The sequence below is a fragment of the Solanum stenotomum genome, chromosome 3 (assembly GCF_019186545.1).
Source record: "Solanum stenotomum isolate F172 chromosome 3, ASM1918654v1, whole genome shotgun sequence".
NCBI classification, from domain to species: Eukaryota; Viridiplantae; Streptophyta; class Magnoliopsida; order Solanales; family Solanaceae; genus Solanum; species Solanum stenotomum.
The window spans coordinates 1,287,465-1,311,301 of NC_064284.1; the positions used below are offsets into that span (position 1 = coordinate 1,287,465).

General features: G+C 36.2%; 5 protein-coding genes across 12 annotated transcripts in view; 2 read left to right on the forward strand and 3 right to left on the reverse strand.

Moving 5' to 3' along the window:
• Nucleotides 1–739: 739 nt before the first annotated feature.
• On the reverse strand, nt 740–2,345 carry LOC125859353 (uncharacterized). The gene has a single exon (XM_049539083.1). It carries the CDS (start codon nt 1,978–1,980, stop codon nt 949–951), a length of 1,032 nt encoding a protein of 343 aa, XP_049395040.1. The 5' UTR covers nt 1,981–2,345; the 3' UTR covers nt 740–948.
• A 1,935-nt stretch (nt 2,346–4,280) lies between these two features.
• On the forward strand, nt 4,281–6,244 carry LOC125857925 (threonine synthase, chloroplastic). The gene is made up of 2 exons (XM_049537583.1): nt 4,281–5,906; nt 6,006–6,244. The coding sequence occupies exon 1, from the start codon at nt 4,325–4,327 to the stop codon at nt 5,882–5,884; it is 1,560 nt and encodes a 519-aa protein (XP_049393540.1). The 5' UTR covers nt 4,281–4,324; the 3' UTR covers nt 5,885–5,906; nt 6,006–6,244.
• A 2,774-nt stretch (nt 6,245–9,018) lies between these two features.
• On the forward strand, nt 9,019–9,569 carry LOC125859572 (putative lipid-transfer protein DIR1). Its single transcript, XM_049539339.1, has one exon. The coding sequence runs from the start codon at nt 9,065–9,067 to the stop codon at nt 9,383–9,385; it is 321 nt and encodes a 106-aa protein (XP_049395296.1). The 5' UTR covers nt 9,019–9,064; the 3' UTR covers nt 9,386–9,569.
• Nucleotides 9,570–10,976: 1,407 nt separating this feature from the next.
• LOC125860342 (pollen-specific leucine-rich repeat extensin-like protein 1) lies at nt 10,977–13,308 on the reverse strand. Its single transcript, XM_049540281.1, has one exon. It carries the CDS (start codon nt 13,063–13,065, stop codon nt 11,338–11,340), a length of 1,728 nt encoding a protein of 575 aa, XP_049396238.1. The 5' UTR covers nt 13,066–13,308; the 3' UTR covers nt 10,977–11,337.
• A 2,769-nt stretch (nt 13,309–16,077) lies between these two features.
• LOC125859714 (protein phosphatase 2C 16-like) overlaps nt 16,078–23,837 on the reverse strand; it is a 96,287-nt gene continuing 88,527 nt past the window's right edge. For 2 of the 8 annotated variants that reach the window (XM_049539521.1, XM_049539519.1), the window contains exons 2-6: nt 21,074–21,129; nt 19,331–20,034; nt 18,672–19,031; nt 18,422–18,527; nt 16,078–16,676 (exon numbers count right to left, since the gene is read on the reverse strand). In XM_049539521.1, the coding sequence (XP_049395478.1) occupies nt 16,342–16,676; nt 18,422–18,527; nt 18,672–19,031; nt 19,331–19,975 (1,446 nt within the window). In that variant the 5' untranslated portion in view covers nt 19,976–20,034; nt 21,074–21,129 and the 3' untranslated portion in view covers nt 16,078–16,341. Of the gene's footprint in view, nt 16,677–18,421; nt 18,528–18,671; nt 19,032–19,330; nt 20,275–21,073; nt 21,135–21,202; nt 21,391–23,837 lie in introns of those variants that run through there. The other 6 variants (XM_049539522.1, XM_049539517.1, XM_049539514.1 and 3 more) reach the window with 6 other exon arrangements.

The following is a 23,837-nucleotide window of genomic DNA, read 5'->3' on the forward strand; positions in this document are numbered from 1 at the left end:
TTGTGTCATATTTTGTTTTATCACTTTCCCTTTTTGACCTATCTCTACCTCTCCTAACTCTTACTATTCGCAAATTGACAAATTTTATACAGAATGTCAGCCTACAACAACCCTCCTCCTATATCCATACCAACCTACCTCTATCTCTCCTAACTCCTGTTGCTCCCAAATTGACAAATTTTACATAGGTTGTCAGACAACAACAACCCTCATCCGACAATATGAACAACCTCAATCTGACTGAGTTCCTGTCACATTAAATCAAGAATAAATATGCTAAAACCTTTGTGCACGCAACATGTTCAAATCAACATCATGATCAGGCAGAATCTTATCTTCCATTGGCAGAGATTAGCTAAAAGTCAATTAAGCCCACTACAGATTCTCATCTTACTATTTGATCAGTGCCTGAGAAGGATAGGTTCCTACTATTTGGCTCCATTCTTGAAAAAGTATAGTTCTTGAAGGAAGAAGAAGAAGTCTCACATCTGGAAGTAGACAAATTGCTCAGTACAACAACAACAACAACATACCCACTTTAGTTCCACGAGATGGGGTCTGGAAAGGGTAGAGAGTACCTACCTTACCCCTACCTCATAGAGATGGAGAGGCTGTTTCCGAAAGACCCACTCAGATAACACAAATCAAAAAACATACCGAAGATGAGAGATAAAACAAGTACTAGAGAAAGCATAGGATAGCATACAGGAAAGTGAAACAGTAACAACAGCCAAATAAATTTAGTGAATTGGACTATATATACAGATTCATACTTTGTACATGAACAACTTACATTCATCATTCTTTTTGTTCTTGATCTAGGCATTGTTTATGTCTAAACTCAGCATACTGATTCCTAAAAAAAGGATCATTCAAAAAGAAAACTTATACATGGATCAAAGAGAGAAAAGTAAACCTAAGAAGAGCGATAACTGTCTATGGGGATCACTATGCCCAATTTTCTTGATTCTTCGTGGAGAGGCGTTTGAGGAATTCGTAAGTAGTGATCATTGTGGTTGCAGACATGGACATTGAAGCCCATCGAGGGCCTAATCCTCTGTAACAAGCCATCCACCCACCTTCCCTTACTAAATTCCTTACAGTCTGAGCTACTGTTGGCGCTCTCCGTCCATTCTCATCGCCATCCAGGACCTGCAATCTTGTCTTGATTGTGTCTAATGGTGTTGTAATCAGAGCTGAAACGCCTCCAGCCATGGCTGCACTCACTCCCTGAACCATCATAACAGTCTTCGAATCAGGCTTCAGAGTACTCTTGATGTTATCCTCAATTCTGTCATCACCATTCTTGCTGAAGTAACATCCATACCCACTCCAGACAAGCCGCTGAGTGATGGCGTAGGATGTCCACCACAGTGCATTGGATGGAGCATATGTCAAAATTGAAAACCCAAAACCTCTGTACAGTCCCTTAGGTCCATCTGTCTTGAGGATTCTTCGAAAAGCATCGATCCCATTGAGATATTTACACGATGCTGGAGCAGCGCAAACACGCTGCACCATGAGCCGCTGGCTCACCACATCCACCGGAGTCCAAACCAGTTGTGCGGCAACGGCTGCGCTCAGCCCAGCAGCAGCACTGGCTAACGCGGTCGCAGTAGGCTCAGGAATGCCGAGCCTAACCGTGGCCGTACCAACACTACTCTTGGTAACCTCAAGAGCAGTCATATAAAGTGCCCTAGCAGGAATTGTACCCATCAACGAAGTCCCAAACCCACGATACAATCCGCGAATCCCTTCAAGCCTAACAACGGAAAAGGCAGTTTTGAAACAGGAAAGATGAACTTGCGCTACCTGTTGACGAGTCTTCAACACCACAACAGGATAAAGCACAGCTGAAACACCTGAAAATAAGGCGGCGCCGAGGAAGAAAAACTTAGATTTGTCCAGCATTTGCCAGTCTACATCCGCCGGCAACTGGATTTCCTTAGCCGATTCCTCCTCCGCTACACTTAAACTCATTTTCCCCAGTTTTCCTGTCTCGGTCTCAATTTTCTCAATCCTTTTTTTTCCCTCCCGGAAATGTACAGTAACAATCAACGTCTATTCTACTAAATTGAAGCTAGATGACGAAGGTAACGATTTTTTTCGCTGGCGAATCCATATTTTGGATCGGAAATGGGTAATAGCAAAAGGACCTAACATTTCTGTATCCGTATCATATGTGAAAGATTCATAATGGTCAACTATACAAATCAGAACGGCGTAAGGGATCGGAAAAACTCACCGGAAAATCTAGGATATCGCCGGAGATATTCAATCGGAGCTTATCTTAAAACAGGTGAGCTGCTTCAGCTGCTGCTATTTCTTCTTCTTCTTCGTATGAGCAATTTTGTGTAGTACTATATATTTTTCAGGGAATTTAGAAAAAGTGGAGAGAAGGAGCCACGTGCCAACTGTCAATTGGCAGAGTGGGTAGGGTTATATTCGTCCAAACAAGTTGAAGTTGTTCCAAAACGACGACATTCTGACGTGCCCAACCTTATCCTTTCATCAGTAAAACCGATACGCTGCGTGCACGTATTTTAGTCTTCCCTGTACCTGCATTTGCCCAATTGTTGGGTCGACTAGCCATCTAATTAGGCCCAATCCCACTTTGCGGTCCCTTTATTAAATGATTTTTGGTAATACAAATTTGTATTTTGGATCTTACTCCCTCCGTCTCATTTTATATGTTACATTTCAGATTTTAAGATTCAAACAAGTCTATCTTTAATCGTAATTTTTTCATAGATCTTTTAAATATTTTGAATTATCAATTATTGTGACTCATAGTACTTTTTATGTAGTTTACAAATATATAAGTTTCATTTCAAAAAAATTGAAGATTACATGCGCAAATTTTTGGTCAAATTTAAACTGTTTGACTCTCAAAACATAAAAGATGTCATATAAATTGGGACAGAAGGTGTACTATTTTTGAAAAAGAAAATAATTAAATAGATTTGATAGAGGATAAGATATACTTAGATTTTATTCATATCCCGTAAAGATATGAAGATTATTTTTAAAACACCCCCGAATGAAGTGAAGTTGAATAAAATAATAATAAAAAGAAAAAACGTCAATAAGGAAAATATAACAACTAATTATAGAAAAACAATATAAGGCATACAATAATTAGGAATAGTTATATTAACAAAATAGTGCAATGATCATCAAAACATAATAGACAATATATGCTAACAAATAACAAAAGTAAGAAATTATATGAATAAGGATATTACTTTGACAGATATGGTCCCTAGATTAGCATTAAGCCTAATCCCGTTGAGAAGCAAGGTAACGTTCAATTACCTATTAATTTGTATCTTAATTTGTGATTTAATGTCTACCTATTTAATGTCATATTTTTGATAAGTTGAAATTGCATTATATCTTATTTAATCATATCTCTCCAATAATTTTTTGGTCGATCTCTACCTCTTCTCATACCCGTTATATTCAACCTTTGTACATTTATTCTTCACATGTGTCCAAATCATCTCAATATTCATTTCCTCGTCCTATCCACTACATATGTCATTTCACCTTATCCCGAATGTCTTCATTCTAATCTTATCATTCCTAGTAATAGTATGTTCACACATTCATCTCAGCATTTTCATTTATGTGTAATTGAAATAATATCAATAACAATGCATCTAATGTAATCCACAAAGTAAGTTTGAAAAAAGATAAAAATATACATAGATCCTACACTTATTTTATCAAAATAAATAAATAAGGAATACCGTTCCCCTCCCCGCACCCCAAAACCCTTAAAATAGGTCACGAGTCATGCACACGGAGGTGAGTATGTAATGTAAATACAACTATTGCCATGTGACAACACGTTAGTGCCGGTGACATTGCCAAACACAAATACTCAATTTTGATGCCCCTATTTGACTTAAATTGACACAAATATATTATTCTTACAAAATTTATTAAATTCGATCGAATTCATCTAGAAATTGCTAAGTTTTCATCTCTATTTACAAATGCCTACGGATAAAGTTAGATATGCAATAGTGTAACCTCAGACAAATATCTAAAATTTTATATTACAATGAAAGCTGGGACAAATTCAATTATTTTTGCTTGACTTAAAATAAAAATGCATAAATTTCATGGTGATATGAATAGTAGTAATAATTTAATCACGTGAAAATGGCAAGTCATTGTAAGCCACTGGATCGTATCACCTGTACACATGTCGTAATCTTAATGCAGTACCTGTTAAGGGCAGAGCATTAGCAGATGTATATGGTATGGCCCCTTATAGACAAAAGCCGCGCCTTCTCAGCTTCACAATCACACAACAATGGCGGCTTCTTGCATGCTTAGATCCTCTTTCATCTCTCCTGGTCTTCCTCAACTTCATCATCAATCAACTTCAAAACCCAATAATGGTATTCATTTCTTCACTCCGATTAAAGCTACAGCCACAAACGATGCGATTTCCCAACAGAAGCACCGCCGTCCTGCTGACGAGAACATCCGTGAAGAAGCGCGCCGTCACTGCTCATCTCATAATTTTTCAGCCAGGTATGTTCCTTTTAATGCTGGTCCCAATTCTGATGAATGGTATTCTCTAGATGAGATTGTTTATCGGAGTCGGTCTGGTGGATTACTTGATGTTCAGCATGATATGGATGCGTTGAAGAAGTTTGATGGTCAGTATTGGCGATCCTTGTTTGATTCTCGTGTCGGTAAGACTACTTGGCCTTATGGGTCCGGTGTTTGGTCTAAGAAGGAATGGGTCCTGCCTGAAATTGATAGTGATGATATTGTTAGTGCTTTTGAAGGGAACTCGAATCTGTTTTGGGCTGAGCGTTTTGGCAAACAGTTTCTAGGCATGACTGATTTGTGGGTCAAACACTGTGGGATTAGCCATACTGGTAGTTTTAAGGATCTTGGGATGACTGTTTTGGTGAGTCAAGTTAATCGGTTGCGGAAAATGCATAAACCGGTTGTCGGTGTGGGGTGTGCTTCTACTGGAGACACATCTGCGGCGCTGTCGGCTTACTGTGCATCTGCAGGCATTCCATCAATTGTATTTCTACCTGCGAATAAGATATCTATGGCGCAACTGGTTCAACCTATTGCAAATGGGGCTTTTGTGTTGAGTATTGACACTGATTTTGATGGTTGTATGCAGTTGATTCGTGAAGTTACTGCTGAGTTGCCTATTTACTTGGCGAATTCGTTGAATAGTTTGAGGTTGGAAGGGCAAAAGACGGCAGCAATCGAGATTTTGCAGCAGTTTGATTGGGAAGTTCCGGAGTGGGTGATAGTTCCTGGTGGGAACTTGGGCAACATATATGCATTTTATAAAGGTTTTCAGATGTGCAAAGAGTTGGGGCTTGTGGATCGCATCCCTAGGCTTGTTTGTGCTCAAGCTGCCAATGCTAATCCGCTTTACTTGCATTACAAATCTGGTTGGAAAGACTTCAAACCTGTGAAGGCAAACACAACATTTGCGTCTGCTATACAGATTGGTGACCCGGTATCTATAGACAGAGCTGTTTTTGCCCTGCAGCAATGCAATGGGATAGTGGAGGAGGCAACCGAGGAGGAGTTGATGGATGCTATGGCTCAGGCGGACTCGACTGGGATGTTCATTTGCCCACATACTGGTGTGGCATTGACTGCACTGTTCAAGCTGAGAAACAGTGGAGTCATTGCACCAACTGATAGGACTGTGGTTGTGAGTACAGCTCATGGATTGAAGTTTACTCAATCCAAGATTGATTACCACTCGAAGGAAATAAAAGACATGGAATGTCGGTTTGCTAACCCACCTGTGGAAGTGAAGGCGGATTTTGGATCAGTTATGGATGTTCTGAAGAGCTATTTGTTGAGCCAAAATTCCAAGCTATGATTTGTTCTCAGTTTTAAACATAGTAAGTTTGTAATATGTACTCCTTTTGTCAGCATTTGGTTCTTTATCGTCATTAATTTGCCGTATAGAAATGACCAGATGGTGATTTTGTTGTTGGCAGAGTTGGGGAGAGAGGCTCTAAATTACTTTTGAGAGTACTATGAACTCGAGTCCTTTTATGGAACTCTGTTTTGTGTAGCAGTCTGCTTATTTTTGGCATTGCTTTGGTGCATCACAATGGAAACTGCCTTAATTCGACCTATTTGGTTGAATTATATGACCTTAAAGAGAATCCACTTTGGATACTGCTGCTAGAAACTTGTATCTTATCTGATTAGTATTTCCTTTCTTTTTAACATGTATATGCTTGTCATGCCTAAAAAGCTCTGGTTTGGCCATAGTATACTACAAAATCTGAAATCTTGAACCAAAACTTGTATTACTATTCACAAAATTCAAGTTACTTGTGCATGCTCTGTCACATGCCACATTGGGTTGTAACGTATTGAATATTGCGAGTGTGGGACTATAATCTACATTTATCAGTTACTATGATCTTTGGAACTAGAAATCTGGATTAGCTTGCATTGCATCTAATATAGGCGATATCAATTAATTGGTTTTTTCCTTAATGATGCCGGTACCTAATACCTCCCACCAGCACAATACTGGGCAATCTGCCCGCCAAATCTCAGGCAAATAGAAAGAAACCATCTAGTGTGTTTTGCCTCCATTGGGATTTGAACTTGAGACTTCATGGTTTTCCATTCTCCTCCCACTTCATTAACCGCTAGGCCACACCTTTGAGTGCAATATGTCAAGACCAACTAGTGAAAATTACGTTTTGCTATTTAACATACATTAAGTTTGGTGTTTGTCAAGTGTCTTCTCATTTTGATTAGAGACTTGATTGACTTTGTAGGAATAGGTGATATCTAGGCATTTCGCTGTTACTATCTCAAAATATATGTGAAATTTAGAGGAACTCTACTTTAAGGGAGATCCTTATTTTGTTTTGGAATGAAATGGACCTTATATTAGCAAAATTGATATAGTAGATTCATATAGCAAATTTAGGTAGAGTAAATTGATTGGCATTGAGGTGATTGGACACACTTAAAACGTAAGTTTGTTTCTTGCTTGGTTAGTATTACTTCAAACAATAACAACAGCATGCCCAGTGTGGTCCCGCAAATGGGGTCTGGCGAATTGGATATAACAAAATCCAATCTTGAAAAATCTACTATGGAATCCATTTTGAAAGACTTCTACCGAGTTTAGTTAGTACTGGTAGTTTGGGGAATGTTAAAGATGCACATTTGTACTGGTGACGGAATCTACAAGTCAAACTGTTTACAACATTAATAGTCATGGGGTACTGTGCAGAAGACCAGCTATTTTAACGCGTTGTTACGTTCTATATGAGTTCTGACTGGAAGTTAGAAATAAAAGCTTTACAGATCATGGTGTTATTTTGATCCTTGTGAACAATTCAGACCTATTTTCTTTTCCATTCTAGATTCAGTTCAGAACTTCAGATTATGGTGGACTAATGGTAAGATTGGTCTAACCACAACATCTGAATACCTCATGTTCAAGTTTTTGAAAATTGCAATTTACAACAGCTTGGATGAAGAATGTGTGTACTTGATGAAATTTTAGGGTTAAACGTATACTGGAGTATAGACTGAAAGTGCAGGCTGACATAGAATGAGATGAAGTGAAAGGTAAACATCCAAATCCCCAGCTTGCATGACTTTTTGTGCGAGTAAAAAAGCTGATGTTCTCACTCCATACTATAGACCCTGCATTTTTGTCCTAATCTTCAGTTGCTAATGGGATGAGGCGCTTAATGATTTGCATCTCATTCTTGAAGCTTGAAATAACTTGAAGAACAGCAGTACTTTCAGATATCAGGTTCTTTCTCTTAATCTAATTGCATAGCATCTAGACAGTTACATTTGTTCGTCATGGGGGTACCTGCTACCTCCTAGTAACACAGGTAATCGTGTCCTGAATAGATGGGAAGTGGCCTCACTGAGATTTGAACCTGAGACAGTATGGTTCTCAGCATACCTGATTGATCAAGAAATTCCATTTTGAGTTTATTTATTTTCGTAAACACAGATGCTGTCTCTTATTTTGTTGATGCAAGGAGCTTGTTTTGTACAATGGAGACCAAGCATTAGTCCCTCCCCTATCCAACTCTGATCCCATTACTTTCTACACAAGATGTTAAGCATCATTTGGGGTTGAAGACTAGTGCTATACGATTGCTCCAATTTTTTCTAGATCCTCCCCTGATGTTTGTTATCCGCATTGGGGTCTCATTAAATTCAGATTTGCGCATTGTAGAGCTTATATTTGGGGATGACACTTTGAATAAGATTTATTTTCATTCTCAAATGCTTGAATCCGGAACCTCTAATTAAGATTAGAGAGATGTGAATCATCCATCGCGACCTATGTTTTTAGTTGTCTATTTTTTAGACAAACGCAAGTCACGACCAGTAGTAGTAGCATGAGTATATACCTATTGACGTCATAGTTCATCTCGTGACGTAGAATATCAGTTAAGGAGTATAAATCAAATCTATTCCCGTGATTGTCAAGTCCCTAATCTTGAAAATCTCATACTCAATTGCTTGGATATATCTTCAAACTTTGTTTGAGACTACTTTACAATGACTGAATATTGACTTCCTTTGTCTCAATTTATGCAAATATTCTTTTGCATCTCGAAATTTAAATTAGTTCTCAATAAACAACAAGAAGAAATAACAGTACATAAATTGTGGCGAATGAAGTAATTAATGGTTGAGTGGTTGGGAGGTCCTGGAATTGAATCCAGCCTCTATCTACTACTCAGTTATGAGCTTGTCAAATAAGGCTTTGACTAATGCAATATAAATCTCATGTATGGTTTGCGAGCGCAATGAATGGTCACTTAATAATGAGAATGGCTACTTGACTGCACAAAAAACCAGAGCCCGTGACACCCACACTTTTGCCATAAAAGTAAATCCAATGAACCTTCACGGATTCCCATTTCTTACACTATCCACACCCATAACCAATCACACACACACATTAAATTCCTACCTATCTAATTATAACTATATAAACCCTTTATTTCATTCACTTTCATACACACATATTGAAAGAAAGAAAGAAATAGAGATGGAGCATTATAACTTTGCCAAAAAAATTATGACATTGGCTTTGGTTGCCATCGTGTTGAGCAGTGTTAGTATAGAGGTGTCGCAGGCACAAGGAATATGTAACGTGTCAGGTGAAGGATTAATGTCATGCAGACCATCAATCACACCACCTTATCCGACAGCGCCTACAGCCCAGTGCTGTAACGCGCTGTCCCATGCAGACATGGCCTGCCTTTGCTCTTACAAAAATTCCCAGTTGTTACCTTCTCTCGGAATTGATCCTAATCTCGCAATTCAGCTCCCTCAGAAATGCAGACTACCTAATCCTCCCCGTTGCTAAATTAAAGCAGAGATCATGAAAAGTTACTTGAATAAGCTCGCTATGAGAACTGATGAGGAGCTAGCTCCCCCCATTTTACTATACTTGTATCAACATGTGTTGTGTGTATTTTGAGCTTTATTTGTCCTATATGTTTTTACTTAATGGTTGTATTTGTAATTCAGTTGTTTGTCTAAGTTTTCTTTGCATTGTTATTCCTTCCTTTTTCTTCTACTGCGTTTCAATTTTATAATGTTACTCTCTCTAATCCATATTCACTAAATTGTTTGAATGTAGCTAGCCTAGGCTTGAGTAAGGAACAAGTACAAGTAACACTTGAGTCGTGCTATGCACTATCTTCAAAAACTACTTTCACGATTTGGAAGTTTTTCTTCATGAGTCTTTCTCTACGAGGGTAGAGACAACAACAAAATCCAAAACAATAAAATCAACTACTAGTATAAAAGATGGTGTAGTTATTATGATGCAGTGATATAATAGGGCTCAGTCTTGCGTGATCAAATAATGAAGACGTAATGGTATATATATTTATAGGTGTAATGAAAATAGCTCATTCAACGCCACATGTCTTATTGCAAGTTCAAGGTTACATGAGAAGTGTCATCATCTTATTTGTGCAATTGTCACTAACCCTCAAATCTACCAATACGGTTATGACAAGTGTCTAGGTTTGTGACACTTATCATTAACCTTCAATATAATGTTTTGAAATATTTGAAGTTGGCAACAGCCCTAACAAATCCAAACGTAGCATTATAGAAGGGATGAAATGTGTGAATGCTAAGCTAATGTAATTGCAAATGTGTGGCAAACGTCACAGTTCAACCAAATACTCAACAACTTAGCTTTTGCTGGTCCCATGCCCCTAAAATCCAAATGAATTGCCAATTTGCGTCCAAAATGTGTCCCTTCTTTGTAACAGGTCGACAACAACATATTCAAAGTAATCTCACAAGTAGATTGTGAAGGGTATCATGTTCGTAGTCTTGCCCAAGCCAGCTATCCTTTTCAATTTTCAAGCTAATATTTGATATTCGTATTGAAATTTAATTTAATATGAATTCACATCGAAAAGTTATATCATGCTTTTGATAAAAAGGTTCAAAACTTTTGATATGCCAAATATTGCTTTTGACAAAAAAATCTCTACAAGCAGTAGTATCCAAGGATATTTTCTTATTATTAATCATTATATCATGGATTATTCAAAATCACACATTTCTGTTATCTTTGTGCATGTAATTTGTGAAAATACCCTCAATTCCCAATCATTATAAACACAAAACATGTCAATAAAATATGAAAACTTTGACAAATCAATCAATATGGTAAGAAATAATTACTACTCCATATATAAGCAAGGAACTAGATTCATATCTAATTTGGACTCTGAATAAATATTCACCAACTCTACTTAACCCATACACAAAAAATACAAATGTAATGGCAATTGACCCCCAATTAGTTAAGGAAAAATAATCACTACGCGAAATCAAGTAATGCATGTTATGAGTTTGATACAAACACTCTGCTACAAACAAATATCTAATTTGAAAATACAAGTAAGCTATCATTTAACAACAAGATCTCCTCAACCAAAGATCGAATATTATTTCCTCTTATCAAATACATCATCATCATGGATGGATTATTCAAAATCACACATCTTTCATAACTTATGCTAGTCAAGTACTACATGACCAACTTATCAAATCCAACAAAGAAACACAAAATTAACAAATATTCAACCATAGCGGAAGCTTAAGTGCCCCTTTTAATCCAACTTGTAACCTATGATAATTTTTTTTCCTGACAATCTCTCTATTTTCTGTACACTAATAACTTTATGCAGTACAAGTTGAAAAACAACTCAAATCTCAATCATGAACAAAAATGTAACAAAAAAATGAAAACTTTAACAAATCGATCAATGTGGTGATTAAGAAAAGAATCTAACTGTGGCCTACTCCTGGGCCTAGATTTGATAAGCTTCGTCCTTGATCATTTTTGTTCAAGGAGTTGATTTTTTCTAGCTTTAATCCAGCTCTAAATTTTGATATGAAGTTTTCAGCTTTTGTGTTTACATCTGGGCTTGGACAGAACAATGGTGACGGTGCAAACGCCATCCGTTCACCGGCGCCGGCGTCTTCCGCCATCGGGGTGTTTTCGGCTGAATCTATATCTTCAAGTTCAGGCGATCCAGAACGTGAGCTGACGGTGCTGTCTATTCTCACGTAATCGCCTTGTACTACGAATTTCCAGGCGTGTTTTCTGAAGAATGGAGGCGGTGGAGGTGGTGGTGGAATTGGTATCAACGGCGATTCTCCTCCGCTGTTTGGGTTTTCTTCGACACTGTCGAAACTTCTTATTTTCACTGGCTTTGGTGCTGGAGTTCTGGTGAAAGGGGTATTTGGTCTTGATATCCTGACCGGTACTGCCTTGACTGGCGGAGGAGGTGGTGGCGGTGGTGGAGGTGCATTTCTCTTTTTTCTGGCCTTTTTGGATGTGAATAAGTTTTGAAACAGAGAAGAAGGTGGTGGCGGTGGCGGAGGAGGCGGTGGTGGAGTGGAGGATGCCGGCCGTTCGTAATGGAGAGGAGGTGGTTCTGATTTGTGGAGAAGAGCATCAAAATTATCAACACTTTTTGATCTGTTTTTTCTCTTCTTTTTGTGATACAAAGAGTTAATAAACTCCCTCGTCGCACTTGCACCACCTCTTTTCCGATCGCTTTTACTGCTCCTCGGCTCCACATATTGTGACAATGGAGGCGGCGGCGGTGGCGGTGGCGGTGGAGGTGGTGGAGGAAGCGTCGCCGGTGCCATAATAACTTTATTTGCTTCTCGCTCATGATTTTCCCTCTTTTTACTTGCTCCCTCCTTTTTACGCCGAACACTATGAGATGCTCTCTTCACTTTCTCCTCATATACCAGTGCCGGAGCTGGCGGCGGTGAAGGCGGAGAGAGCGGCGCCGGAATTGAAGCTGGTGGAGTAAATGTAGGAACATTATTAGATCTTAAATGATCTTCATAAATAGTTTTAATTTCAGGTTCCGGTGAACGATCAACTTCTCTCCAGCTACGACGGTGATTAAGCTGACCGGGATCGGAAAATCTATGACTATCCACATGAGTATCATCATAGAACCGCCAATGATCTTCCGCCGTGATCCACCGCGGCGATACTTCACACAGATCAGGATACGAACTAAAACTCCTCCTCAATCCACCTCCTCCGCCACCATTATTGCTAAAACAATCCCGTTCTCCATTATCGAACCATGTTCGTGGTGTTATTGGATTCGGATTTGAATTTCGAACTTCACTAAACCATCGACTATTTGGCGTTGATGGATTCGATTTCTGAACTTGATTTCTGTTAACCGGAGAAACTGTTTGTTCTTCATTGTTGTTTCTACTGAGAAAACCAAAAATCACAGCAACTAGAACCAACAATACATTCACGGAATCCCAGCTTTTCTTTACATTGGTTGGTTTAAATATAGATAGTGTTGAAGGAACTATGAAAACTACAAAGAGAATCGCCGTCACCAGCAGAATAATGAGCAACAGTCCGGCGTTAAAGAAGAGAGACGACACCCGGTGGCGTAGCCTCTCTGTACGGCGGAGATTGGTGGTGTTTTGTAGCCAAAATGGGGTCATGTCTTCCCCATCATCTGCCATTGATTTAGGCTAAAAGGAGCTCTTTTGGACACTTTGTGGGTTGTATTGTATTGCTTGTTTAAGACTTTGGGTTCGACACTTTTTGTTGGATGGATAAAATTAAAAATTTCGATAGTATATATTTATAATATAAAGTTTATGGATTTTGGAGTTGTAAGATTACTTGTGGGGTTGGAAATGGAGCAGTTGTGGGGAATATTGAAAAGTTATATTTATTAAATAATGGAATTATAAGTGTGTGTATGATGCAAGAGTTGGAATTTTTCACATGCTTAGCTAAGAATGACAGCCTATATAATCAAATATCAATACCGCGTACATTGTAATTAAAGTATCTTTGAACCAATCATATGAATTTTAATAACGTTTAAGGATATATTTTGACGCTTGTTATTATGGACAGCATACAAATTACTCAAAAGCAAGCATACATTTGCCTAAGCAACAACTAGGAAAAAAGAAACAAAAAGCCATGACATTTACTATGTGCATAGTCGAGTCAGGTTCAGGGTTTAAATTTTATAAATTTGAGGTCGACAATTAATAGTAGACTCAGATCTAGGAAATTGAATTATAGGTTCAAATTTAAAATTCTAACTGAATTCTATTGAGTTTGACATTTAATAGAATCTTTAAATTGAGAGCTTTATCTAAAGTTACGGAATTCGAACAAATATAGCGTATCTACTCTATGTTAGCCCCTTGTTCACAGCCTAATTGGATCCAGATATTGAAGTAATTTTCAAGTCCTTGAATCCTTCATATAAAACAATTAACTAGTAGCCTAGCTCTAGCTAGCACCACGGAAAGATCCATGATCCATCCGCAAAATTACGGTGATGCGTAAGACACAAACTGAAATAATTTGAATTCACTTATAAAAAAATTCACTATGGATAATTTTGACGTTCTGTATTAAAGAAAATTTCACTTTTCAAAACTCAAACTCGAGACTACAGATTAAAAGTGTCATTACCATTTTACCATACCATTTGTTGGTAAAAGTTTGAGAGTTTTGAGACTTGAAACTTTACTTTCCTAATACTAGGGTCTAGGGGCAATGCATGCACCAGCTCATATACCGTATTTCAAGTGAAGAAAGAAGAAAAAATGAATAACGTAGATATCGTGTGATATTGACATCCCACGTCTTCATCAACTACGCTCCCATTTTTTGTGTCCAAACATCTCTATGATCAACTATGGATCAAGGCGAATTCAGTATTTATCAAATAAAGTTTATATGTTCATTCACTGATATGAAGTAGATATATATTATAGTAAAATACTTATAGATATTTTTTAAAAAACTAACTCATATAAGTTTAAATTTCGACTAGAAATTTGTTTGATGGAAACACGGGTAAAAAATTCATGCATTAGTCACTTTCATTCTTCTCGCTAAACCGTCTATAACACTCATGGCTACAATTCTAACTTGATTATTTTCTAATAACTATTGTAAGTCACATTAATTGATCGACCAATATTATACTACATAGCGTTATAAATATTCGGCATCTTAGACTAGTACAATAATGCATGCCACAGCAAGTCTTTGGAAACTTCCAACAAAATCTGTACTATTGAAGTTTGAAAGTTTCAACGGCCTACTGTTTGCGTTATTCGACCTTCTTATCAATATTTCAAATTTATATGATATTTTTTCGTTTTTTCATATTCAAATTATGTTAATTTTGATAAATATTTTTAAATGTATATTTTATGGCCCATGCACCATGTATTGACTGCATTACACAGGTCCTACTTATAGAATAAAACTTGATTAATTATACTACTGAATTGTTAATGACAGGTTCTCCTAATTAGCCACTCATCTTTAGGAGTCCCTTTTTTTCTTTTTTTGTACACCACAAGCCTAGAAAAACTTTATAGTATATTGGACAAATTTATAAAAAGTTTAGTTGATTAAGTTTTACGAGTCAATTTTGAACAGCTAAGAATAATATATACTTTTTGAAATGACAAATTTTAATCAAATTAAAGATTGTGGTCCAACATTTTTATGTGTCATAATATATACTAGTATCTTCTATTTTTAAATTTTTTCTCTCTTGGTAATCATGAATGTTTGAACACTTCTATTCTTACGGAGTATGTAAAATTTTCTTCACTTAATTAAGTACAGTATTATTTTTCCGCCTTCGAGCTTTACTGAAATCTCTGAATAACTCCTATATTTATTAATTCAATTCAGTTTAATCGGCTTGTTTCAGCTATTCTAAAAGTTGAACTGATTTAAGCTAAATATATAACCTGAAATGACCCTTGAGAAAACTTATTAAAATATTTTTAATTTTTTTGTTTGATCGTAATAAAAAAAGAATAGTTATATATAATTAAATAAATCATGTGGAGTCATACAAGTGATGATAATTGGATTCCATATTTATGTTACATGGTTTGTTTTAACACGTTAAATTCTCTCTCTCATCACACTCCCCTTGCTATGTTTTTTTCTACTCTTTCTTCGAAATCTCAATATACTTGTCCAAGATAAGTAAGATCTTCGATCTGCATTGCTAAGCGGTTAAAGCAGCTCAAGCTCTTCTACGTACTTGTCCAGGACAAATAAAAGAAATCCTCAGCAGAGTTTAATCCGTTGTCAATTTAGGCGTCACCTTTCAAGAGTAGAAGGAAGCGGAATAAGCGCTCTTATATAAGTTCATTTTTGATTCACTTCTTTCCATTCGTTCCGAGTCGCCAAGGGGCAAAAGAAGAAATGATTTCTTTGCAAGCATTACGGAAGATTCGTTAGCTAATTCAATTCATCACCCACTTGTATGCTGCTAGGTCCGAAACCGCTTGAGAGCACCACTACACCCCTTAATGAATCGAATGGCCCTTCGACCTTGCTAAGTCCGAAACCACAGCACCACTATGCCCCTTAATGAATCGAATGGCCCTTCAACCTCATAGATCCTCGTGAGACCCGCAATGTGCATAACTTATCAAGTAACCAATAATGGCTTTGCTTTTATACTGAACAACGGAAGAACTAAGAAATTGCACCTCTGATATTGCTAAAACATGCTCAATTTACATAGCCATTTTCTGGCGCAACAAACACCAAAAAAATTGGATAAACGTCGTTTGTTAACTGTTTTTTTCTATAATACATTGCTAAAATACTATTCTCATACACACCTTAAGCCCATAGGAAAAATGAATGGACTGAGTTATGTAATAATGAGATTTATACCCGTCGCCGTGTACAGATTTATACTAAACCAAATGTGGGTGAACATGTAATCTCTAACTTTTGCTTTTGAACTTCCTGTGAGCTTTAAGGTCCACCACAATCACAGATATATTGTCTTTGCTACCTTTTTGAAGAGCCATCGATGAAAGATACTCTGCCGCTGCTTGTGCAGCAGGATCCACTCCCTGGCCCCTTTCCGGCAGAGGGTTAGTCCCATTCTTTTTGTGCCACAGCAGAATTCGTCGTCTAGCCACTTCACAAGCTTCCTCGTTTGTCATCACATCCCACAATCCATCACTGGCTAAAACTAGGCATTCATCTTCTCTAGCACGTGGTACAAACATAACTTCTGGTTCGGGTATAATCCATGGTTTCAAATATCTGTCACCTGAGGATAATGGGATACACGAATAAACAATAGAGAGAAACAGTAAAGTATGTAGTTTTAACTTTCACTTCATCTATCCAAACTCTATTGGGAAATTGACACCATATCAATACATGAGCAATAGCAGCTGCAGAGAAATGAGACAAATAAACCGAAGACAAGGCACTTAAGACAAACGATAAATAAGAACTGAGAGAAAGCAAAACCAAGGTGGTATCGGAAACTCATGGAGAAAAAACAAACAGATTGCATGCATCCTAGGTCATATATGTTAACTCTCTCCATTAAGAAAAGACTTAACCTTACTTTCCTTTACAGTTCTTTCTTAAAAAAACTGACCTACATTATAAATGGAAATTATTTCCCCGCCAACCAATGAACCAAATTAATAAAATCATATACTTCTACTTGTTATATGTTACTCCATATGTCCCAATTTATGTGACACACTTTTCTTTTTAGTTCGTCCCAAAAAGAATGTCACGTTTCTATAATTAGAAACAACTTAACTATAAAATTCCCCTAGGACCCTTAATGAAATGGTTTATAGCTAGCTACACAAATGGTCAGAGTATGACAGACCACAAATTTCAAAAATCTTCCTTTCTTTCTTAAACTTTGAGCCAAGTCAAAACGGTGCCACATAAATTGGGACGGAGGGAGTATTTAATACTTGATTTAACATGTCACCAACTACCTGTTCTTCTTTACAATTCGAACAATTACTTGATCAACATCTCTATTAAACTCTATATAATGTAATATAAAGGAAGGTTGAGGATTAAAATGTAGGGGTGTATCACTGAATTAAACATAATGAAGAACGTGCAGAACCTTGAGGCTGCCCCTTGAGAATATATTAAATGTTGGCCAGATTGAGCACCCACACACAGTTATCGATTCAATTTATTAATGATAACGACCAAAAAGTCATTCTACGTATCCTTGCAAAACTAAAGAGAGGATGCAGAATGATACCTCTGATTGACATTCCTAGATTTTATTGACCATGGTCCATGGAGAGTACTGAAACTGTTGGTAATCAAAGAAATGCCTAGTTATATTGTTGGACATTTCTGTGAGTTGTACCCAGTAAGTGCCTCATGGGATCCTGCTTATTAGAAGTCAGAATTTGGAGGGAAAATAACACTAGAACTACGCCTCAATCTCAAACTAAGTTGGGCTTGGTTATATGAATTCTCGATATTCATGTCTCTAATCTAGATCACATCTCAATCCAATATTCTTCGATAAAGGTCAAAAGGTGTCCTAATCCAATATATAAAAAAGTTCAAGTTCTCTTGGCACTTGAATTTCTCTACCTTTCCAATGGGCATAAAAATTTTCACAAGACAAGACTAACGTGAGAGTATTAGCCAATACTCCTAGGAACCATTGAACCTAAAGTAACGCGAGAGTGCAGAAGACCATCTTCTATACTAGCAGCTGTCTTCTAACTTGGGCAATAATAGCTAAATATCAGTATTAGCCACACATCAGCTGACGTACATTCCCTAAAGATCTCACAGGTTCCCTTATGATGGATAATATAGCCAAGTATTTTCTATACACGAATGTTACACTTACCAAAGAAAACAGGTATCAAGCAAATCCATTGCACAGCACACCAATAATAAATCATGAAAGCAACAGTCATTCATATGTTAAATATATATATATATATATATATATATATTGTACAAAATATTCAACAGATGCAAGCTGAAAGGTTTTAGAACACCAACCAATAGATCTTGACATAGCAAGAACACCAAATACACGATGCCCATTCCACTGAATGACCTTACCACCAGATGCTTCAATTCTGGCATACTCATCTTCTCTGCTTGGCTGGTAAAAGAATACAAGGTAAAAGAGTGAGATGGTAATGCATCAACCACATTCTTTCCTGCCAAAATTAGACACATGTATGTGAAAAAAAGAAAGAGAAGAACAAAAAAAAGAACAAGAGGTTAATGCTAAAGTGTGTTTTACTTTGTGATCGATTGACAATGCCACTGCTTCTTTGCCACGATAAAGGACTGCTCTTGAATCCCCACAGTTAGCAACTATAATATGAGATGAACAAATCACCGCTACAACCGCAGTGGACCCAACAGTTTCTGGGGCAATAGGCTCAGAGGTGCAGCTAGAGGTATTTATGTTGTCATCACAAAGATCTATGTTCACCTTTCCTCCAACTTCATCATCAACCTTGAGAAAGCAATTAGTAAAGACCTTCTCCCACTGAACCTGCCGGGTATCCCTTACACTTCCATCCACCAAATCATGTTTGGGAAGTTTTAACTCCTCAACTAATGCTAGATGAACACGTTTACAGCAATAATCCGCAACCTGCATGACGAAACATCAGTCAGTTATGATCAGCTTAGTTGTCATTGGGTTGAAATTTGTCAGGAATCAAACTGATGATAGAACAAACATCTAGGCAGTTAAACTTGAGAACTAGGTTAAATTTGTAGATTTTTCTGAAAATCTGAAATACTACACAGCTGAAAAATTATGGGGTGAAGAAATGGCTGGCAAAGTGCATATAAGTTGATCGCAAGCTCTGGAATAAATAATCTATGTGCAAAATTGATTTACTTAGTTGGCTAATTAATCAAGAGAAAAACAAACAGTAATCATTATACCTGAGATCCTCCATGACCATCATATACTCCGTAGAAATGAGATGTCAGGTGACTCAAACTTTGACTTAGTCCATCAATAACACGATCACCAATAAACATCTTGATTGGAATTTTCATAAAATTAGGAACAGCCATAAGAGCATCCTCCATCTCCGGTCTCTTTCCACAGATAGATACAGAACCCCAGAGTGGCACACATTCCAATTCAAACACACTTTTGACACTTTCTTTGACAGGCTCCTTCTCACTGGGAAATGGAAGGGCCACTACAGATGCCTTTAGTGTAGGGCCACTAGTAATTTCATCATCTGGGAGAGCAACTATGGCATTACTAACCTTTCTATCAAAACTCCTTTCTTCCAAACTTATGACCTTGGCAACTATTTGTCCATTGTCAATGCCCTCGATTTCAACAGCAATTGGCAAGCTCAACTGTAAGCTAGCTCCCAGTGGCAACAACTCCTCGCCATTAATTCCACATGGATCCTCTCCAATAGATAAAATCTCATCTTCATCACTTCCCTGAATGATGCTATCGCTAACAATCAGGCAGTTTTCAGCTCCCAATATAGTCGGCGGCAGACTACATTTTCCAGAGCTTTCTCCTAGTGTCAACAAGGGAACCCTACCAACGCCAACTTTCATACCGTTGCTATTTCCATTCCAACTGGTATTTGACTCAGCATGCAACAAAGATGCAGGATCTGAAAGTAAGCTAGCTGTGTCAGTCACTAATTTGAGCCTTGTGATTTCTACATGCTTTGAAATTGCAGGGTTATCACAGATAGAGCTGCTTAAGCTGAGTGTAACAGCAACAGCTGGAGACATCTCTTCCATTAATTCTTTCTAGTGAAAACAATATGCAATTGAGTCAACCGCGTTAGTCCGTGCAGCACTACCAGCAACAAATTGTTCCAAGCTTTATGTTTCACAGAGTAGGACTGCTTTAGAAGGGAATTCACAAGTGCGGTAAAATAGCAAAATTGAATCCACAATGAAATGAGGTAGGAATCCACAAAAATGGGCAAGACAGCTAAATTATAAGCACAAGGAGAATGAGGTAGGAATACACAAAAAATGGGGAGAGACAAAAATTGAATGAGGCAAGAAAATCTCAGTCAACAGCTCACTACAAGAAGTAAAGGGTACACTACCAACATCAAACAATAGGTGGAACAAGCTCCAGATAAGTGAGACAAACAAGGGTGTGAAGGAGATCTGCTACTATAAACAGATCCAAACTTCTATAGATGGCAAGTTCTAGACTGAGAAGACTTAGGGGGTCCTTTCTTGTACCTAAAACTAAAGCATCATGCAATTATCTTTCTTCAAAAGAAGAAACAAGACTAAGTAGAGCAAATCCTAGCTCCACCACCACCAACCCTTAAATACACAAGAAAATGGGGGAAACGACAAAATCAAACCCTTATCCATGAATTCAAGAAGAGAAAGCGAAAGAATCATGGAAAAGAACCTAGTAAGGAGAAGAATACAGACAACTAATCAAGAATCACAAGAAACCCTAAAAAGATACAACCTTTTTGCCACATGTAACTTGGGTTTCATGGATCTGAGGCAACTCATGTCCACCTCTCAAAATACAAGTCATATACTAAATATACTCTCCTTCCTCCAACCCAACAGATAAAAATTGAATCTTTAAGCAACAAACCATTCAAGAACATAAAAAAAAACAGTCCTATTTACAATAAATTCAACTAAAACAGTAATAATTAAGCTTACCAACAAAAACCCTTTTACCAAAACACCTTGCAGACTCTCCCTCTACAGCCCCTTTTCAAGATTTTATTTTTTTTCTTTGTGAGACACATGAGAGAGAAAATACAACATGGGATGTAGAAAAGATTTTACCTTTGATGCACTGACTCCTTAGGAAGACACGTGTAGATTCAATTATCTAACTCCAATCAATGCTAGCAGACAGAGAAATGCTTTGAATTGTTTTGTGCTTACCCTTAATTACAAAAAAACAAAAGGGAGTTCATGGACTTTCCATGAGGACCATTTTCAAGAACAACACGTGTCCTTTCTTGGCAGGTCAGCCATTACCTAAATAATGTCTCCATTATTTTTTCTCTGAATTATCATGTGTTTACTACTCATCTACGTCTGTTCTTGCCTTTGCATTTCCACTTTTATTGCTAAAAAAAATTAGGTATTTTGGGGTTGTATGTTGCTTTCAACTATCTTTCAACTCTTTATTATTTGACACATTGCATTTACTCCTTTTTTCTCTTTTTTCTCAAACAAGAAGTTATTTTGTTAAATATCTTGTTTCTTTATTAAGATTCGATTAAATTTGAGATTTTTGATTAAAAATAAAATATTATTATTTCATTATAATTTTTACTATTTCATTCGTTTTAATTTGTTTGATTTATTTTGACTTGATACGAAATTTAAGAAAGTTAATATTATTTATAAATCTTGTGGTCTTACATATGAATCAAATGTACCAAAATGAATCTTTCGGAAACAGCATCTCCATGAGATAGTAATAAGGTTTGCATACACTTTATCTTTCTCAAACCCTACTTGGAATTTTAGTAGATATGCTGTTGTTATTATTAAATGTGGCAAATGTTTTTAATTTGTTATTTAAAACATGTCAAATAAACAATTAAAACTAAGGAATTGTTAAAAAAAGAGTCATTCTTTTCTAAACATTAAAAAAAAAACGGGTTAAACAAATTAAATCGAAGGAATATTATTTTTATTTGGTACATTTCACACAAGATTGATGTTTTTACCTTTTTAGTGCAAATTTATGCCAACTATGTATGCTGTAAGGCCAACTTTGTGCACTTCGTCATGCATTACATAATGATGCAATAAAATATGTTTGTCTATATGTACATTGATGGACAATAGCTAAACTTGGAAAGTTTGGGATTTGGAATATTCGAAATAATATTTGAAAAATTATTCTACATAAGTTTTTATTTGGTAAATTGATTCGTTGTTTCAACTTTAATCTTGAAATATAAAGTTTGAAGTCTGAAAAATAGATTTTATAAGTTTTTATAACTTTTGTTCACATAAAAAAGATTTATATCCAAGAATAAGTTAGATTTCCAAATATTTTCAATTATTACTCCTTCCATTTTTTGGTTAATCTCAACTAAATCATGTTCAAACCTTATGCTAAAAAGTCCTACATTATTATTTAGGAGTAGTATTGTTTATTGAAAAAAAATATTTATAGTATTGACTATTGAGATATCATCAATCCTATCGATGTTGTTTCATGAGTCGAGACAATTATTTGAACTTGAATCAAATTAAGGTAATGCTTCCATGTGTCGAACACTTATTAGTCCACTAATCAAGTTTGATTTTTATCCAATACAAATATATTTTTCCATGTATGATGGTAGAAATTTTATTAATCATGCTTCAAAGTTGGATATAAAAGTACAAAGAGATTCGTATAATTTACATTGAATTACTATAAAATGATTTTTATATATTTTTTCCTTTTGTTTCATACTGTTTCACAACAAATAATTAAATATCCATCCACCCACGTATAAACCAATATCACAGTAAATGTAAAAATATTACTCCCTTTTTTCAATTTATTTTACTTTTATCTTTTAATCCGCTTCGATATAACTTTTTTGTTTTAAATCTTTGTATGATATATTTAAATTTATAAGATTCAATAACATTTTGATACATTTTATATATTTCTTAACTTCTTAAACTCCGTCTCAAATTAAAATTAAATAAACGGAAGTAAAAATATAAGAGAGGAGGAGGAAGAGACAAGTCAGTATGGTGAAGTCAAGATATATACGTAATCGACTTCATTTTTTTATATATATAAAAAGAGAGTTCATAATTTTCTATGTTCTAGATTTTTCTTTTCTTAAAAAAAATAAGCCAAAAGGTTAACGTGTAAGAATTGAATTAATGGCCCTATATGATTGGCCAAAGAAAATAAAGATAAGCTTTGAAAATAAAGAGAAATAGCAAAAATATTATAAACATAACACGTCGAAGGTTACAATAAAAGAATTGATTACATAAAGAAAAAAAAGAGGCTATTTTTTTAAAGAATCCAATGGAAATGGTACAAGGAAGCAAAGAGTAGGTTTTACTTTGCTTGGCTCAATAAAGAATGGCTTTTGAATTAAAGATGGTAGGTCAATAACCAAGTTTGGTAGCACTGTTGTTTGATAGCTCAATTAATTAACTTATGTTAAAAATTCACTTTGAAAATAATATAGCTTTTACTAAAAGTAGTTTTATTTTTAAGATTCGAATTTGAGATATCTAATTAAGAATTGATCTGTTATTATAACTTTGTTGATGAGACAAAGTGGTATTAATTTTTTCTTTTACATGAGCTTTCACGCCATTTGTTTTTACTTTTATTGATTAGGATCACCGCACTATTTGAGTGTTTGGTAACTTGATCAAATATAATTTTTTAAATATTTGATTACTTTTAGAGGGTGAAAAGTACAGGATTAGTATTTTT

Bases quoted from the DNA above. Each gene is read 5' to 3' on its own strand.
- LOC125859353 (XM_049539083.1), bottom strand. From the start codon at position 1,980: ATGAGTTTAAGTGTAGCGGAGGAGGAATCGGCTAAGGAAATCCAGTTG.
- LOC125857925 (XM_049537583.1), top strand. From the start codon at position 4,325: ATGGCGGCTTCTTGCATGCTTAGATCCTCTTTCATCTCTCCTGGTCTT.
- LOC125859572 (XM_049539339.1), top strand. From the start codon at position 9,065: ATGGAGCATTATAACTTTGCCAAAAAAATTATGACATTGGCTTTGGTT.
- LOC125860342 (XM_049540281.1), bottom strand. From the start codon at position 13,065: ATGGCAGATGATGGGGAAGACATGACCCCATTTTGGCTACAAAACACC.